This window comes from Diabrotica virgifera, chromosome 5 (genome assembly GCF_917563875.1).
Source record: "Diabrotica virgifera virgifera chromosome 5, PGI_DIABVI_V3a".
Classification (NCBI taxonomy): domain Eukaryota; kingdom Metazoa; phylum Arthropoda; class Insecta; order Coleoptera; family Chrysomelidae; genus Diabrotica; species Diabrotica virgifera.
The window spans coordinates 225,639,699-225,660,529 of NC_065447.1; the positions used below are offsets into that span (position 1 = coordinate 225,639,699).

Genomic DNA, 20,831 nt, shown 5'->3' on the forward strand with positions numbered 1-20,831 from the left:
GATTAAACTCTCATGCAAAAATCAGACTGCTATTTATTACCAAATGGGCGTTTTAATGAGTGGAACATGTAGAATATGTCAAATGACAGGAATTATGACAGGTGATAAATAGCAGTCTGATTTTTGCATGAGAGTTTAATCTCTGTTCAGAGAGTTTAAGTCTATTCTGTCGGACAAAATAAATGTGCCGTTTTCGTGGTCTGACCATTCCAAATTTTTAACCTGTTCCACAATTAAAACTGCCCCTGTTCCAGTGTTCCCATATATCAAAGTTTATCCGACTAGACACCCTTAAGCTATTAACAAATTTTCAGCTTGCTATTAATCAACTTTTTTTTCATACGCGGGATCCAGACCTATACCTGTCAGACCCCATATTTGATTTTGATACCCTCAGATTCTCCTGTCTCTGTACTGATAGATATTTGATTCTAATAAAGATTGCTAAAAATTGCTAGGGAAGGGCAAGTATTAAGGTCCGCGCTCTCTTGTCCGGATTAGCATACAACTGAATGTAACACAATGATCAGCAATTTAATATATCTTCATGTATTTAAATGACTCAGCGCATACTTTACGGAAATGGACCGGAACGATTCCCACCAAAACACGGCTATATTTCAGAAGAGAATATTTTCGCCGTTCGCTGTAGTGTAGTGTAGACATTCGATAGGGAGTGAATAGTTAGTATTCACTAGGAATACCTTAGGAACTGATAAGTTTAATCAAAATAACAAACTAACAATACTAATTTTTGTATCCATTTTCTCTGAAATATGTAAATATACTGATAGAGCTGGCTGGATTTTGCTGATGTGCGTAGTCTAGTCGCAACATAAGGGGTCCCGTGGGCACTTTTAGGTCGCCGCGATTTGATGGTGGTATTATAGGTTTTTTGGGCCGCTGAATCCAATAGAAGTGGTCTGGAAGCCCAAATGTGGTGCGTTTAATTGTTATTAACAAATTATGGTAAACTTAGGTGTTTTTCAGGAATTATTAGAAGCCCTGTAAATAAATTGATAGTGTTAAGGTCTTCTCTGGTGTATTTTTGGTCACTGAATCGAATGCGACTAGTCGCGATTACTCAAAATATGTTCTTATTTTGTTAATTACAAAATAATTGTTTATTAGCCGAAAAGCTCGAAATAATGCGCTATCTACAGCAAGTTTGTATTTTTTTTTCATAGTATTTTTATACGCTAAATCGATTGCCACTAGTCGTGATAGCTTAAACCACGTTCCGACTTTGTTATTAATAAATTATTGCAAAAATAACGGTTTATTGTACGTTTACTCACGGTTTTTGCTCTAAGTTTTAAAAAACCACTTGGAATGGCATGAGAATCCAATGGAAGTGGTCTGGAAGCCCAAATGTGGTGCGTTTAATTGTTATTAACAAATTATGGTAAAATTAGGTGTTTTTCAGGAATTATTAGAAGCCCTGTAAATAAATTAATGGTGTTAAGGTCTTCTCTGATGTATTTTTGGTCGCTGAATCGAATGCGACTAGTCACGATCATTCAAAATGTGTTCTTATTTTGTTGACAACAAAATAATTGTTTATTCGTCGAAAAGCTCGAAATGCGTTATCTACAGCAAGTTAGTCTTTTTCATAGTATTTTTATACGCCAAATCGATTGTCACTAGTCGTGATAGCTTAAACCACGTTCCGACTTTGTTATTAATAAATTATTGCAAAAATAACGGTTTATAGTATGTTTACTCACGGTTTTTGCTCCAAATTTAAAAATAACCGCTTGGAATGACATGAAATTTGGCATGCACGTAGCTAACATGCCAAACAAAACAAGTCATATTGTGCCGATGTGTGCTTTTACCCTGGGGGTGTGTCACCCCTTTTCGGGTGTGAAAAAGAAACCTTTAAAATAAGTCCGGAATTGGATAAACTGATTAATTCTAAGCAACTTTTGTTCTATACAGTTTTTTCACTAAGTCAATACTTGTTGAGTTATTTGCGAGTGAATATGTTCATTTTTCAACAAAAAAAAACAAATAATTCGAAAAGTATTGACTTAGTGAAAAAATTGTATAGAACAAAAGTTGCTTAGAATTAATCAGTTTATCCACTTATATGGACTTATTTTAAAGGTTTCTTTTTTCAACCTCCAAAATGGGGTGAAACTCACCCCCAGAGTAAAAGCAGACATCGGCACAATTCGCGATGAAAAACAAAGTATCTGACCTCTGGTGGAATAAATTTAAACTACTATAAGTGGTATAAACAAACAAGAAAATTGTTGATTTGAATGGAATTTGGTCAATATTAAGAAATTTTTAGTAAATTTTAGCATTATGAGTACATTAAAATATTCTAAATCAAATCGGTATTGTTCTGTTCCTCGATTGAATGTTTGTTTATACCATTTATATCGGCCATTTTCCTGAATTCGACCTGCCCTCTATATTCCGTTTCAATCGCGAGTATCACTTGTTTTGCTTGATTGACATGTTAGCTACGTGTATGGCAAATGTCATGTCAATCCAAGTGGTTTTTTAAAATTTAGAGCAAAAACCGTGAGTGAACGTACTATAAACCGTTATTTTTGCAATAATTTATTAATAACAAAGTCGGAACGTGGTTTAAGCTATCACGACTAGTGGCAATCGATTTAGCGTATAAAAATACTATGAAAAAAAAAATACAAACTTGCTGTAGATAGCGCATTATTTCGAGCTTTTCGGCTAATAAACAATTATTTTGTAATTAACAAAATAAGAACATATTTTGAGTAATCGCGACTAGTCGCATTCGATTCAGTGACCAAAAATACACCAGAGAAGACCTTCACACTATCAATTTATTTACAGGGCTTCTAATAATTCCTGAAAAACACCTAAGTTTACCATAATTTGTTAATAACAATTAAACGCACCACATTTGGGCTTCCAGACCACTTCCATTGGATTCAGCGACCCAAAAAACCTATAATACCACCATCAAATCGCGGCGACCTAAAAGTGCCCACGGGACCCCCCCCCATGTTGCGACTAGTCGCCGATAAATGCGCTCTTAGGCATTTAATTCTGGGCTGTAGCGATCAGTTCTGTTGCCAACCGATTCGATCTAATGAGCACAGACCTTTACCATTAAGAAAAAATACCTTTTCAAGTATAATTCCGAGCATAATTTACTTATCTGTTTTTCTCTTATTTTGTAGGAAGCACACCTCTGGGAATGTACAAAAAGCTGATAGAATTTCAGAAGCAAGGGAAAATATCATTCAAATATGTAAAAACCTTTAATATGGACGAATACGTTAATTTACCAAAAGAACACACTGAAAGCTATCATTACTACATGTGGAATAATTTTTTTAAACATATAGATATACAACCAAATAATGTTCATTTACTGGATGGCAATGCTGCAGACCTAAATGGTGAATGTCAAAAATTCGAAAAGGAAATACATGAAGCAGGAGGAATAGAATTATTTGTTGGAGGTTTGATATTTTTATTTATAATTTTTTTTTATTTAAATTTATGTTTCTCGGCAGCAATGGCCATTGACACAAACAATATTGGTTATACAATAATTAATTAGGTACAATATGGACTTAAAACTAATTATTATAACAGTTAATTTCTAAATCTTAAATAACATTAGGTAAAAATTATGAAAAAAAAAATGGGATATACAATCATTGGATACTATAGAGACGTACAACTAATTATAAAATTGCTTCGGTCTTCTTGGGATACTTCGGACGTTGTTTCGTCATAGTAGCAGTTGCATATGAACTAGTAAGATTACTGGAAGAATTGGGTCCAGATATGGTGATGCTAACAGTGGGGGAACATTGATTTAAATTGTTACTCATGTAGTCAAAAGTAACTTGAATTTGTTTATATTACGCTTTAGATGTCTGGAAATAAGTGATAACCTTGGATACATCACTGCAATACTGGTTGCCTAACCGTTGGCGTCCGTTGGGACGGGATAGCAACAGTGAAAAACTATTGACAGTTTGACACTGAATGGGTTTAAGTTGGAAGATTATTAAGTAAAACATCTCTTACTGACTGACGTTACAGCTTGTTCTTGATGATTAACACGTAACACAATTGTTATTAGTCACTATTTGAACGAAAACTAATTTTAATAACTAGTATTTACAGTAATAATTACAAATTTCGGCACCAATTTACAGATCAATACATACACGTTCTGACGTTAGTTTGACAGTTCAAAAAAAAAATTAAAAGGTGAGAATTGGTATTGTAATATAATATAAATATAATAACACTTGCTTCTTCTTCATTATTCCATTTTATTGGATTTCATTTTATTACACCTATTATAAGATATAGTTCCCTATAGTGATATAATTTGGTTTCTATATTTTCAAAGTGTGATTTCTCTTGTGGCTTTCAAAATATTTGCAATACCTATTTTGAACTTATTATTTGTTGTTTTCTGTTGTCTATGTCGACAGAACACAACAAATAAAAAGTTATAGACGACATACCCACAATAAAACACTGCTACTACTACATATCTCATCATCATCAATGGCGCTGGCGCTACAACTCTTCGTGAGTCTTTGCCGCGTTTACTATTACCTTCCATGTTTGTCGGTCCTGTGCCACTAATTCCCATTGTCTTACTCCCATTTTCTCTAGATCTTCTTTGACTGCATCTTTCCACTTTTTTCTAGGCCGCTCTACAGACCTTCTTCCATCTGGCCTTTCCCAGAATAAATTGTTTATAAGGCAATTGTCGTTACTGCGTATCACATGCCCTGCCCATCTGAGTCTATTGGCCTTTATATATCTGACTAGATTTTCTTTTCCGAATAGAGACTCTAGCTCGTTATTGTATCTGCGCCTCCATTCGTTTGTCACGCTGGCTCTGCAAGGGCCATATATCATTCGAAGGATTTTACGTTCCCACACCAGCAATTTATTTACTTCTCTTTTTGTTAGCGTCCATGTTTCGCTTCCATACGCGACTGCTGGTTGTATTATATATCTGGATTTTTGCACGTCGTGAAAGAAGTTTTGACTTCATTAGATGTTGCATTGCAAAGAAAGATTGTTTCTTGCCATTATTCTCGTTTCAACTTCTTGCTCTAATTTGTTGTCATTTCTGATTGTTGCTCCTAGATATTTAAATTCTTTAACCTAGACGACCATGTATTTTGTTTTGTCTTCATTTATTTTTAGACCGATGTTTAATGCAGCTTCTTCAAAGCTCGAGAAAATATCCTTAATTTCTAATGTTGATTGTGCTACTGCGTCTACGCCATCGGCAAAGGCGAGTATGATTTTTGCTCCTCGAGCAGTTATGTCTGGTTTGATTTTGTGATATATTTTCCGCATGACATATTCTAAGGCCAGGTTAAACAACAATGGGGACAACGGATCTCCCTGTCTCAGTTCAGAATTTACGCAGAAAGCATTTGATATTTTCCCCCCTATTCTAACTTGTGGAAAGGAGTTACTTAGACACATTTGTGTTACCGCAGCTAGTTTCTTGGGTACGCCGAGCTCGTTCATTGCCTTCCATAATGTTGCACGATTAATTGAATCATAAGCCTGTTAGAAGTCTATAAATATCTGATGCACGTCCTGATTATATTCCCAATACTTTTCAAGCATTTGTCTTATTGTAAATATTTGATCAATAGTCGATCTGCCAGGCCTGAAACCACACTGGTAGTCACCAACTATTTCTTCGGCATATGGTACTAATCTTTTTAATAATATCGAAGCCAATATTTTATACGTAGTGTTGATTAGTGAGATTCCTCTTATTATTCCTTTTTTCCTTTCTTGTGTATTCGTACAATAATACTACCACACCATTCTTTCGGCATTATTTCTTGTTGCCAGACTTTTTCTATTAATTGATGGATTTTACTTATGAGTTCATGTATGTGTGTGTGTGTGTGAAAAAATGGCTTGGATGCGAGTCCGTTAGCCACAGATTTTTATTTTATTTTTACTTCAATTTATTAGTTTTGTTATATTTATACGTATTTCACTTAAATGATTATATTTGTTTCTTTCAAGTAGTTTATGAGTAATTTAAATATTTCCATTTTATGACAACTTAGTAGATATTCTATACTAATTGGAAAATGAACTTGTGTTTGTCGTAAATTGTAATATAATTGATTTATATATCTCTCGTTAATTTTGCATTCCAAGAAAATATGGTTTAAATCTCTAATCGAAACATTATCACAAAAACAGACTGGTGAATTAATTATTCCTAATTTGTGCAGATGTGCCTCATATTTCCCGTGTCGATTATGAGTTCATGACCGCCTGTTTTAATTAGCTCGGCATCAATATTGTCCATACCAGGGATTTATCGTTTTTAAGCGTTTTTATGGCATGCGTAATTTCTTCCATTCTTGGTGGGGGTATTTCAAATTCGGCCGTTTGATACTCATGTTCTCCGTTCTTTCCACCATTTTCATTGTTTTCATCAGTGAAATTTTGGATATTCAGGAGCTCTTCAAAATATTCAGCCCATCTTTATATTATTTTGTTTTCGGCAGCCAGCATTTCTCTATTTTTATCTCTTACGAAGTTAGGTGCCCTTATATATGAGCCTCTCTTATGCTGTCTTACCTCTCTGTAGAAATTTTTACTTTGATTGCGTCTGTGTTCTCCTTCCACTTTTTCAATTTATTGTTGCAGATATTGTCTCTTTTTTTGTCTAAGTGTTCTTCTAGCTGCGGCTCTCTCTCTCTGTAGAATCGTATACGTTTTTCTTCTGATGGGTTCGACAGATAATCAATTCTTCTTTTATTTGTTTCTTTTAGTGTTCTTTCACATTCTTCGTCGAACCATTTTTTCTTTTTTGTTTTTTTCGTTCTTCCGATAGATTTCTCTGCTGCTTCTGTAATAGTTGTTTTTATGGGGTCCCATCGCTGATCTACATCTTCACTTTCATTTTCGTTTATTTCCAAAACCTGAAACCTATTTATTAATTCTACTTGGTACTGTCTTTGATTATTTTCTTCTTTCAGCTTCGCCACATTCCATCTTTCGATCTTTGTGTGTTTATCTATTGTTTGTGTGGACTACATATCTAGGTATCAATATTTCACGCGCTGGAACATTAGACAAAGCCATAAGAGAAAGAAATACGACAGGTAGAAAAGCCATCACAATGTTAAACAGTATTTTATGGGACCAATCCATCAGCATAGAAAATAAAAAGAGAAGATATGAGACTATAGTGAAAAGAATCACTCTATATAGCTGTATAGAGGTATGTCCACTGAAAGAAAGAACACTGGCAACACTGAGAGCAACAGTAATGGATTTTTGGAGAAGACCGGCAGGAGGATCTAGAATAGAAAGTATTACCAACGAAGGTATTAGAAAAATAAAGGGAATAAAATGAATAATCACAGATGACTTATTAATGAAACAACTTATCTGGTTCAGAGATACTTAATCAAAGAATGGATGAACAACGAATACCAAAGGAAATAGTAAAATGGCAACCAGAAAGAAAGACAAAACGAGATAGACTGAGAACAAGTGGCAGCGAAGGGACGGACAAAGAGCTGAGAGAAAGAAACAGAACCAATGAAACAACCAGACACAGTGGCTGTTGAAAGTCAGAAAATGGCGGAGAACGTTATAAACCGACATGTAGTAGTATTTGTTGATTTCTGACTTTACTTGTTACAATTCTTTTTTTATACTTACTGGATTCCTATACCTAATATTATTACTGGATGATACCTATCATCATCATCATCATTCTCTTTGCCTTATCCCTATGCGGGGTCGACTTCCCTAATTGCATTTCTCCGCACAATTCTATCTTGGATCATATCAATGTTAATGTTAATCCCCTTTACCAACATGTCCTGCCTTATCGTCTCCCACCAGGTCTTCTTTGGTCTTCCTCTCCTACTCCTTCCAGGAATCTACACTTCAGCTATTCTTCGTATTGGGTGATTAACGTCTCGACGTTGAACATGACCAAACTATCTTAACCTATGCTTTCTCATTTTGGCATCAATTGGTGCCACACCTAGACTTCCCCTAATATACTCATTTTTAATTTTATCCTTCTTTGTCACTCCACTCATCCATCTAAGCATTCTCATTTTTGCCACATGCATTCGTTGTTCCTCTTTCTTTTTCACTGCCCAACATTCAGTTCCGTACATCATAGCCGGTCTTATGGCTGTTTTATAGAATTTTCCCTTCAGCTTCATTGGAATTTTTCTGTCACACAACACACCACTCGCTTCTTTCCAGTTCATCCATCCAGCCCTAATTCTACTGCATGCATCTCCATCTATTTCTCCATTACTCTGTAATACCGATCCTAGGTACTTAAAACTATTACTTTTCACAATCATTTCACCATACAAAGATACCATTTTATTTGTAGTAACTCCATCTTTAAATGAACATTCCAAATACTCTGTTTTTGTCCTACTAAGTTTTAAACCTTTTTCCTCCAGAGCTTGTCTCAACTGTTCCAGTTTTTGTTCTAAGTCTCTTTTACTATTTCCTATTAACACTACATCATCAGCATACATTAGGCACCATGGAATGCTACCCTGAAGTTTCGCTGTTATCTGGTCCAAAACTAATGAGAATAAATAAGGACTAAGCACCGAGCCTTGGTGCAATCCTACTTTCACCTGAAATTTATCAGTCTCTCCCACACCTGTCCTAACACTAGTTGTTACTCCCTCATACATATCTCTCACAATCTTTACATATTCGCTAGGGAATCTTTTCTTATTGAGTGCCCACCACAGAATCTCTCGAGGAACTCTAGCATATGCTTTCTCAAGATCAATGAATAGAGCGTTGGTTTCTTTATTCCTGTATTTTTCCATCAGTTGGCTTACAATGAAAATTGCATCTGTTGTTGATCTGTCCTGTATAAAACTACTGGATGATACCTAAATATATACCTGGATATAAAGAAAAAATCATACAGTTATAAATTTCTATAATCTAAATCTAAGATACGAAAAATGGTGTTTGAACAGATATTCCCTTCCATCTCTTATAACTAAATTTTACAGCCACCATTTTAAAAGAAAAATTGTTAAATATATAAGTTTGAAATGTAAGTAGGTCTTTGCATATATTGAGGTTTTAATAAACCCCATTTGAAAAAAATTTAACCATATTAGCAATAAAACAAATAAAGAAAAGTCCTTTAACCACCAAAAAATATCGTGAAACACTTTTTTAAAAAGTGAATCAAACATTGATACCATATTTACTAGGCTTGTTTGGTGTATACATATTATCTTAAACTATCTGATATACCTACATAGGGAGTCTATTCCAGAATGTCTTCAATATCTGCTGTGCAGCTTTCACCCGGCATCTAACAGGATTGACAAATTATTCTGAAACATGTGAAGTATGTGAAATTTTTCTTAATTTCCCTCTGCTCTGTTTGTTATGTTATCATACCTAAAAGCTTAAAGTAGCAAGTGTAAGCGATTCTTTAACATAAATAATCTAAAAAAATATGGTACATTTCCATCTGTGGTTCATAAAGCAGACAAGATAGTATGGATGTGACTTTGGAACTCCTGCTTTATAATATAAGGCGCTCAGAGCAACAGTGGTCTAACCCCAAAAACGAAGTTTTGAGATAAATGCAATCTTTGCATTCGGATAGCCAAATATAGAGGTAGGTTGTGTACTTACTTACTTACTTATTCCTCTTCACCACTCTTCACTTCATGCGGAGCATAGGGCGTCAACTGTCTGCCTCCATTCTGTCCTATCCTTTGCACTAATCTTTATTTCTGCCCAAGTTTTCCCAATAGCATTAATTTCTTTCTCCACACTTCCTTTCCACGTTTCTACGGGTCTACCTGGTCTTCTCTTGCCATGTGGTGTATATTCTAGGGCTTGCCTCGTTGTCTGTGTCAGGTCTCCTTAGTGTGTGCCCCATCCAACTCCATTTCCTTTTGCATATTGTCTTAGATATAGGTTTCTGGTTAGTTCTTGTCCATAACTCTTGCTTTGATATGCGGTTTGGCCAGTAAATGTTAAGAATTTTCCTTAGGCATTTATTTATGAACACTTGCATCTGTCCGATACATTTTCTTGACAGTCTCCAAGTTTCTGTTCCGTATAGTAACACAGTCTTCACGTTGCTGTTGAATAATCTTATCTTGGTTTTACTTGTCATCTGACGTGAAGACCACATTTTCCTTAGCATATTGAATGCGTTTTCAGCTATTCATATTCTCCGTTTTACGTCCTCCTCCGTCCCTCCTTTGTTGTTCAAAATACTGCCCAAGTAGTTAAATTTCTCTACCGTTTCTAATTCCGTGCCTCCCAGTGATATTCCCATTTCTCTTGGTGTATTTATTTTCATTATCCTAGTTTTTCTGACGTTTATGTTAAGTTCGGTCTTCTTCCTTGCCTCTGCTACTTTTTCAGTTTTGCGTTGCATGTGTTGTCTTTTTTCTGTTAAAAGGCATATGTCATCTGCAAATTCCAAGTCCTCAAGTTGGTTAAAAACATTCCATCTTATTCCAGTCTTATTACTAGTAGCCTTAGACATGATCCAGTCGATTACTATCAGGAATAAGGTCGGAGAGAGCGCAGAGCCTTGCCTTACTCCTGTACCAATATTTATTTGTTTTGTTAACTTGCCTTCGTGGACTATGCGTGCTGTGGACCCTTCGTAGAACAGTTTTATAATTCTGATATACTTGGGAGGCATTCCGTATTTCTCTAGCAATTTCCATAAGGCTTTGCGATCTACACGATCAAACGCTTTCTCGAAGTCTACAAAGTTCACCTATAGCTTATTCCGTTTGGTAGGTTGTGTAGACCGTTGTTAATCCGAAGATTTAATGTTGCTGCTTTTATTGGTATATTAATCTAAAAATGCTCAATTTGTGGCTTAGGCCACTGTTGCTCTGAGCGCCTTAATATAATATATCAAATCTGGCTTTATTGCCATCTACATTAATCTCCAGAATATCTGGGGGACGTGAATATTTTTAAGAATAAGCTGTCGATGTATTATGGTACAGAACACAATGTCCTCCAGCATTCATCATTGATTAGTAAGTTCCATGTATCATATACAATTTTTAGCATTTTTTACATAAAATTTAGCTCCTGAAAGCTGATATTAATATATTATGTCATGTTAAGACTGTTTGTCACTTTACGATGAATGTTTCAAATAATTTTCCAGTCTTTGGCTACATGCTTTGAACCGTCTTCCCTAAGAGTGTAAGATTTATTAAATTTTTAAATCGCTTCTAAAAAATTTTCATTGATAGTATATTCTTTCACGGTTTTTGCCGTAAATTTTAAAGAACCGCTTGGATTGACATGAAATTTGGCATGCGCATAGCTAACATGTCAAAGAAAAAAGTGATATAGTGCCGATGTGTGCTTTTGCCCTGGGGGTGACTTTCACCCCATCTCGGGGGTGAAAAAATATATGTCCAAGATAAGTCCCGAAATGGATAAACTGACTAATTTTAAGCAATTTTTGTTCGATAGAGTCTTTTCACCAAATCAATACTTTTCGAGTTATTTGCAAGTGAATATGTTCATTTTTCAACAAAATAACCACGTTTTTAGACGGTTTTTCGCAAATAACTCAAAACGTAAGCATTTTGTCGAAAAAAATATTCTTAGCAAAACTATAGCCTATCAAAAAGTGAAAAAAACGGTGTATATATTAAGTCTCTATACCTAGCAAAAGCAGAGTTATAGCTAATGAAAAATAGGTTCATATTCGAAAAATTCCAAATAGAATAATTCAATGTGAAATATCCAAATAATGAAGCATTCTTGGGGAAAACACATTACAACTTTTTTAAAGTGTTTAAAAAAAGCTTTATTTCTGTTTTTATAAAAGAAATTTCTAGCATCAAATGTAAGCAAGTTACGCTCAAAATAAAGTTGGTCCCTTTTGTTTTGGCAAAAAAAAAATCAGGAAGATCACCCCCCAATTAGCAACTTAAATGAAATTAATCGTTACCGCTTCACAAGTTACTTTAATTATGTTGTGTTTATATGATCTGTAAGTTTCATCGATTCAAAGTGCTTATTTTTGAAAAAATTTGGTTTTAAAGTAAAATTTTTAAAAAACCTAATTCGGTTTATCTTAATGAAAAAATGCTTTTTTCAAAATAACTTAAAAATTGTTAGATACCAAAAATCTTAAACAATAAAAAAGTCAGCTTTACTTTTCTGAATATTTTGTATTTTTTTGTTTTTCTGAAAGACAAAAATTGGTTAAGATTCGGTGTTTCTAAATTTGCATACACTCGTGATAAGTGACTCGTTCAAGCCCTTTTAACTACAACTCTTTCAAAAATAAGGACTTTGAACCGATGAAACTTACAGATCATATGATCAACACGTACGCGAGTAAAAACTTGTGAAGTAGTAACAATTAAGTTCATGTGAAATGCTAATTAGGGGGTGATTTTCCCGATTTCTTACCAAAAAAGGGACCAACTTTATTTTAAGCGTAACTTGTTTACTTTTGATGCTAAAATTTTTTTTTAAAAACAAAAATAAGCATTTTTTTAAACACTTTAAAAAAGTTAAAATGAGTTTTCCCCAAAAAAGTGCTTCGTTTTTTGGTTATGGCACGTTAAAATATTCGATTTGGAATTTGACGAATATGAACCTATTTCTCATTAGCTATAACTCTGCTTCTACTAGGTATAGTGACCTAATATATATACCATGTTTTTCACTTTTTTATGTGCTATATTTTTAATAAGAATTTTTTTCTCGATCAAATATAGATCTCGATTTTGTAGAAAAATTAACATATTCACTCGCAAATAACTCGAAAAGTATTATTTTGGTGAAAAAACTTTATAGAACAAAAGTTGCTTAGAATTAGTCATTTTATCCATTTCCGGACTTATGTCGAACATATATTTTTCAGGTCAAACCGGCAAAAAGGTGTATGTTCTCAAAGAAATTGAAAGTGTGTAAAAAATTTTTTAATAATCAGCTAAGTACTTTCAACGCATAACGTGCCATCATCAGAGCTTCCTAAAAGGACATTTAAGCTACGAGATTTTTTATAAACAAAAGATTGAAAAAACTTACGTCCTCTTATAAATCCTTCATAGAAGAGTAATTGTTAAAATTCACATGATAAATCATGGATACTGGGCAAAAGCCACAGATATCGGGTATAAAACCCTTAAAATTAAAAGTTTATCACATATAAATTCTTTTTTAGTTTAAAATTACAACATGGCTGCGTCAAGAATTTAGATGTGATAAACTTTTAATTTTAAGGGTTTTATACCCGATATCTGTGGCTTTTGCCCAGTATCCATGATTTATCATGTGAATTTTAACAATTACTCTTCTATGAAGGATTTATAAGAGGACGTAAGTTTTTTCAATCTTTTGTTTATAAAAAATCTCTTAGCTTAAATGTCCTTTTAGGAAGCTCTGATGATGGCACGTTATGTGTTGAAAGTACTTAGCTGATTATTAAAAAATTTTTTACACACTTTCAATTTCTTTGAGAACATACACCTGTTTGCCGGTTTGACCTTTTTAGAAGTGTGTACAAGTCATACAGTCTGTTTCAATATATTTTTCACCCCCAAAAGGGGGTGAAACTCACCCCTAGGGCAAAAGCACACATCGGCACAATATCACTTTTTTTCTTTGATTTGTTAGCTATGTGTATGCCAAATTTCATGTCAATCCAATCGGTTCTTTAAAATCTAGACTTAGATAAAGACTGTCGAAAACCTTGACTTAAAAAAATCAAGCCGGCAGGCATGGTCCTTGTTGCGGAAAATTGGAGGAGCTAACCAGCTGGAATCCAGAGAGTCTAAAATGTCAGAGCTCCACGAGATCGAACAGATACTACCAACGTGAAAAGAGACTTAAGGGCATTAAAACAAATGAACAGAACGAACTCCGAATATTCAGCAAGAATACTTATTTCTGAAATCACACATGCGCTGAAAGAAATGAAATCAGGTAAAGCACCTGGCTTTGATGGTATCCATCCAGAGTTCTTGATACACAGTGGTGCATACACGAAACAGTGGCTTGCAATGTTCTTTAATGATATACTTCAGTCAGGTAACATTCCTTTCTCACTTAAGCGAACAAAGATAATTGCAATTCCGAAACCGGGCAAATCAAACGATAAGCCAGAAAACTACCGCCCCATAGCTCTACTCAGCATGGTATATAAACTATTAGAAAAGCTTCTCCTCAACAGAATTAGTCACAGGATACTAGAAACTGTCCCCATTGAACAAGCTGGCTTCCGCCCTCATCGAAGCTGTACGGACCAAGTGCTGTCATTAACAACTTTTATAGAAGCTAGTTTTCAAAAGAAACAAAAGACAGCAACAGTATTTATAGATCTAACAGCAGCATATGATACTGTTTGGAGACAGGGATTAATATATAAACTGGCCCGCATTATCCCCTGCAGAAAGATAATTAACCTCATTGACAACATGCTGACCAACAGAGCCTTCCAGGTTATAATGGGAAAGGAGACGAGTAGACAGATGAAACTTAACAATGGTCTTCCACAGGGTTCTGTCCTTGCCCCTTTACTTTTCAGCCTCTATATTGCTGACATGCCTGAAACCGAATCTCGGAAGTTTGGATATGCTGACGACTGGACCCTTGCAACAAGCCACCAATCTTTAGAAACTACAGAAATCACTCTCACGAATGACTTATCCATCCTCAGCGAATACCTTAAGAAATGGAGACTACAGCCAAGTACTACAAAAACTGAAGTATCAGCTTTTCATCTAAACAACAAGTTGGCAAACAGAGAATTACGAGTGTATTTTAATAACAAGCTGTTAAAACACAATAAATACCCGAAATACCTTGGGGTTACTCTAGACAGAACGCTCACATTCAGAGAACACCTGACGAAAACAGCAGCAATATTGAAAACACGCAACAATATAATACAGAAACTCTGCGGCACTACATGGGGGTCCACAGCATCAACATTAAGATCCTCTGCTCTTGGCCTGATATATCCGGTGGCAGAATACTGTGCTCCAGTGTGGCTAAATAGCAGGCATACCCACCTGGTCGACACCCAACTAAACCGTACTATGCGTATGATAACAGGCACAATTAAGCCCACCCCTACAATGTGGCTACCTACCCTTAGTAATATAGCACCACACAACCTACGCCGCGAACATGCATTGGTTAAAGAATATAACAAAATAATGGACAGTCGCCAGCTTCTAGTCCACAACGACATCCCCGATATTCTTGGAAACCGTCTCCGATCCAGGTTACCCCCTCTACAATCTGCTCAAGCGCTGCAGCAATCCAACTTTGACTTAAATACCCGATGGAGAGAAGATTGGGAAAGTAGGACAGATCCGCATTACCATAGTCTACCGGACATCATAGGGAAACCTGGCGAATTTGAACGTCCCCGTAAGATTTGGGCAGCCCTTAATCGAATTCGAACAAACTGTGGAAGATGCGCCGACTCCCTCCACAGATGGGGTAAACTCCCCTCGCCTTCTTGTGACTGCGGCGCTGCAAGACAGACGATCAGTCACATTGTTCAGGACTGTCCACGCAGAGCATACACAGGCGACCCTATAGACTTTGTAATGGCAACCGAAGGGTCAATCGAATATATAAAAAAATTGGACATCTGTTTGTGATGCATTGTATAATGCATAAATCTAAATATATTCTGTGATATACTTAAGCCATACGCTAAATAAAAAAAATAAATTTAAAATCTAGAGGTTTTGCAATATTTTACCTTTAAAGAACGTACTATGATTGCTCACTGGTGAGCCTGCGGCCACTTTCTAGCATTGGGCAGGTCAAACAGATAGCTGCAGATACAAAGTGCAGACTGACATATTCAAAGTCTACTAATGTATGTAGAATTTTAACTGAAATGTACAATGTACTGTATGAACCTTACTATGATTTGTAAAATATTTCAACTTTTTTCTTCACAGGAATAGGACCTGATGGGCATATAGCATTTAACGAACCAGGTTCGTCTTTAGTTTCTCGGACGAGAGTAAAAACCTTGGCTCAAGATACTTTAGTTGCTAATGCTCGGTTCTTTGATAATGATATAGAGAAGGTACCAAAGCAGGCACTTACCGTTGGAGTAGGAACTGTTATGGACGCTAAAGAGGTAAGCAAGAATTATGTTTTTAAAAAGCAGTGAGTTATTAGTTAATAATTAGTCTGGGCTGATTATCGGAGAATAGGCCATTTTTGGGAAAAGTTATTTACCAGCAATTTTATTGCTGGAATCGAAGCTTATGATTATATATATTAATAATATAGGTATGCAAAGTCCGCAGATAGTGTGCTACTTTTTTTATAAACAAAATGGCGCCCGAAAATCGTATTTTTTTTCAATTATTGCCCTATAACTCCGAAGATTTAAACTTTACAACAAAAATACTCGAATAAAAATTCACCGCGATTAAATTCTGCATAGAGACGCGTTTTTTCCGATCGGCTTCGACGAAAATTTTCCTCGGAAAATGCGGGTTTTCCCAACAAAATCTTTAATTTTCAAATAAAGTTTTAGATAAGTAATTATCTACCAATAATTAAATAATTTGGTGACTTAAAAGCCTTTTTGGTTTAGATTATTGTTCCAGAAGCTGATGAAAATTAAACGAATATTTTAGCAACAATTCAATTGTAAATTAATAATTTACGTTCGCAATAATAACCAAAATAATTATGATACACTGATCAAGCTTTGAAATCTTATAAAGATGAGATGCCTATTTAATATTTTGTCGACAAAATATGAATTTTTTATTTTTTTGCATAATCTTTAAATGTTTAAAAAATAGTTATAAACAAATTAACGTTTCTTAGAAAGTTTTTATTATATTATAATTTAAAAAAATAGCTAAAATGGGCATTTTAAATATCTTTAAAATGAATGCTTTAAAACTTTTTTGCAACCATTTGTAAAAAAGTTATGAAACAGCAAAGTAATCATACGATTACTACTGTGTTTATACTTTTTTTTAATTCTTTCAAAGCGTAGAAGTGAGTTTAAAGTACAAGCTAATTATTTACAAAAAAATATCGATTATCAGTTTAATAGTTATATTTTAATAAAAGATTATAAATATATTTTTTTGTAATTTACACGCGCGAAAGTAGAGTAACACAGTACTGTAGCTAACATTTTCACTCGGAGCGACGACCGGCCGCGTGATGTACACTTTTAATAAATAATGCATGCTGCGTGTCAGTCGCTTCGAGTGAACATTTTAGCTCCGACTCTGTATCAGGCCTACGTTTGCGCTAAAAATTACAAAAAAAAGTGTTTTTAATCTTTGATTAAAATATAACCATTGCAGTAATTTTTGACATTCTTTGTGAGTAATTAGGTTGTACCATAGACTCACTTTTAAGCTTTGAAACAATTAAAACTAATTATAAACAACGGAGATTTCGTATATTTACTTTGCTGTTTCATAACTTTTTTGCAGATGGTTGGAAATTTTTTTTAAAGCATTCATTTTCAAGACCTATGAAATACGCATTTTAACTATTTTTTTAAATTAGAATATAATGAACAATTTCTGAGAAATGTTAATTTGTTTATAATAATTTTTTTTAAACATTTAAAGATTATGCAAAAAAATGAAAAATTTATATTTTGTCGACAAAATATTAGATAGGCATCACACCTTTATAATCTTTCTAAGTTTGATCAATGTCTCATGATTATTTTGGTTGTTATTGCGACTGTAAATTGTTAATTAACAATTGAATTGTTGCTAAAATATTCGTTTCATTTTCACCGGCTTCTGAATTTATAATCTATAACAAGAAAGCTTTTATTTCACCAAGCTATATAATTATTGATAAATAATTACTGGCCCAAAAAATTTATTTGAAAATTCGAGATTTTGTTGGGAAAACCCACATTTTCCGACGAAAATTTTCTATGCAGAATTTAATTGCGGTGAATTTTTATTAAGCTGTTTTGGTTGTAAAGTTAAAATCTTCGAAGTTATAGAGCAATAATTGAAAAAAATACGATTTGTCGGCGCCATTTTGTTTATAAAAAAAGTAGCACACTATCTGCGGACTTTGCATACCTATATTATTAATATATAGGATCTTATAATTCGATTCCAGCAATAAAATTACTGGTAAATAACTTTTCCATGAATTTTGCTAATTAGCCCAGAGTAAATATGATGTATATGATGTATATGACGACAAATAAAGGAAGAGTAAATGCCTACAGTAGAAGAGTAAAGGGACTTTCAGCATAGATCAATTACAAAAAAAAAAAAAATAGTAAAATCCTTTATAAAAGGTATATTTAAAATCCCTAAAAAGGGCTACATCACAATCACATAACTAGTTTTCGACTGGTTTACCAGTCATCATCAGTGCTTACGTGAAGTTTACATGCTAACCACAAAGATATAATTTACAAAAATATTATTGTCAAAGCCTTGTAAAAGTAATCCGTCAAGGAAACATCGATTGAAAATACTGACTTAAGCGTGGGCATATTAGCAAATATTTCAAACATCCACGCTTAAGTCAGTATTTTCAATCGATGTTTCCTTGACGGATTACTTTTACAGGGCTTTGACAATAATATTTTTGTAAATTATATCTTGGTGGTTAGCATGTAAACTTCACGTAAGCACTGATGATGACTGGTAAACCAGTCGAAAACTAGTTATGTGATTGTGATGTAGCCCTTTCTAGGGATTTTAAATATACCTTTTATAAAGGATTTTACTGCTTTTTGTATTACATGGTATACAGCCAACTACATAAAAACTTTTTCCTTGTGGATTTTTGAATTACAAAAAACTTTTGGGCATTTAGCTATAAAATAATAAAGCCTGTGTTGATCAAATTAAAATTGAATGAGCCTTGGATTAGAGCACCTCGCGAGGTGAATTGTTTATTAATCTATGCTGAAAATAGTTTGACTTTATTTTAATAAACTTTGTTATTATTTTTCTGTAATTTCTCTCTCCTATGACGCTACATACAACAAAAGTAAATAATCTCAACAAATTAGAAGCGTTCGAGTTGTAGTGTTACCGTCGCATGTTCAGAATCCCATGGTGCACAGGTCCCATGATCCTCCAGCGCACATATCCAACGCAGTGGCGGCTCGTGGTAATTTAAAAAGGGTGTTCAATTAAGGAATGTAATTATAGAAACGGTGAATAAAAGCCGCGGGCAATTGCGGCACAGGCGAAAAATTTTTGGGGAAAAACCCAGCGGGCCCTAAGCGGATTAGTGAAACTATTAGGGGAGAGTTGGACAAAACGGGATACCATTCTTGTTTACCTTTAGTACGGAAAATATGTTAAAGACATTATCATAATATTATTTTTTATAGGTGTAACATTTATTGCAGCACACAAAACACATATCTTTAGCTATTTTTAATAACTGGAAAATAGTAAAAAAAAAATATTTATTAAAGTCCTACACATCCCGTTTTATCCAACCACGGTTAGATAAAACGGGATAGGTTTATAATATTTAATTTTTTGTATAAAATTATCTAAAACTTAATTTATGTCTAAATTAAGTAGACATTAAACTGTATAGTAAAATTTACTCTTGAAAGAATAATATCTTCAGTAGTCAGAAACTTAAAAATAGGCCTTTTTTACGTTTTATGGCAAAATGGGAAATAAGACCTTTTATTTAGGTCTAGGTACGTATATCAGAACTAAAGTCACATAAACATATGTTGTTCTTCTCTGCGGTATGAGAAAACGCTTCATATCTATATTTAAAAACTTAATAGGCCAACAAATAAATAGGTAGATAAAACGGGACATAATAAACTGTATCCCGTTTTATCCAACTTATAAGTCTCCCGTTTTGTCAAACTCAGACATTTTTCAATACAAAAATTGCTGCTGTCTAAATGTGAAAATAAAATTAGGTAGACTACACATGAGAATATTCGTTAATGACTGCTTAATTAAATGTAATAGTCACCGGAATTATATTTTTATATATGTAGGCAGTATAGTGTAGAAAACAACGCACTTAAAAGTACATTGTATCAAAAAATAGAGTCAAACAATTCTAAACACAACAACTTTTCATCAAATAGTGGCATCGAGGTAAAACGAACTGAGAATGTTAAAATGACGACTGATAACAAGTTTCCGTCGTTGTCCGATTGATAACACTACTAGTTGGGTCTCTAGGCTAGGTATCCCGTTTTATCCAACTCTCCCCTATACTTTCCTGGTTCTCACCAAATTATATATTCACTTATTGCATAGGCGTTCCTTAAAAAATTATCAATAGTGAGTGCTTCGCCTGTTTAAATGTGGAATATTAATCATTTTTTATTATTTATGTATGGTAGGTATACATAAAATCTGTAACTAATTTCGATTAAATAATGCATTCATTTCCACACAACCATTGAGGTAAAATGCAAGGCGCGTTTTTTCCTATACCCAGAATCTAATAATTGGCAAACATCAATATTGCCAATATCTGAGAGTTGCAATTCATTTTTTTAAATGAATTTGGGAAGATCCGTGTTTTTTAATTTTTGTTGATAAATGAGATAAATCCCGAACGCCCATTTTTGTCCACTCTGAAGAAATAGTTTCATTCTTTGAAAATAGAAAACATGGAAAACAAAACAAAGAATGTAGTTTATCACATCCGCACAACCACGCAGTTTTTTTATATTGTTCAACTTTAAAGCAACCAAGGGCAGATCCAGGACCGATTTTCGGGAGGGGCCATGAACTTTTTTGGGGAGGAGTACCAGGGGGTCTGGGGGTAATTTTTAAAAATTAGGGCTTAAA

General features: G+C 34.2%; 1 protein-coding gene across 3 annotated transcripts in view; it reads left to right on the plus strand.

Moving 5' to 3' along the window:
* LOC126885293 (glucosamine-6-phosphate isomerase) overlaps nt 1-20,831 on the plus strand; it is a 48,246-nt gene that overhangs the window by 16,507 nt on the left and 10,908 nt on the right. For all 3 annotated transcript variants that reach the window (XM_050651804.1, XM_050651802.1, XM_050651803.1), the window contains exons 2-3: nt 3,180-3,464; nt 15,978-16,162. In XM_050651804.1, the coding sequence (XP_050507761.1) occupies nt 3,197-3,464; nt 15,978-16,162 (453 nt within the window). In that variant the 5' untranslated portion in view covers nt 3,180-3,196. The remainder of the gene's footprint in view (nt 1-3,179; nt 3,465-15,977; nt 16,163-20,831) is intronic.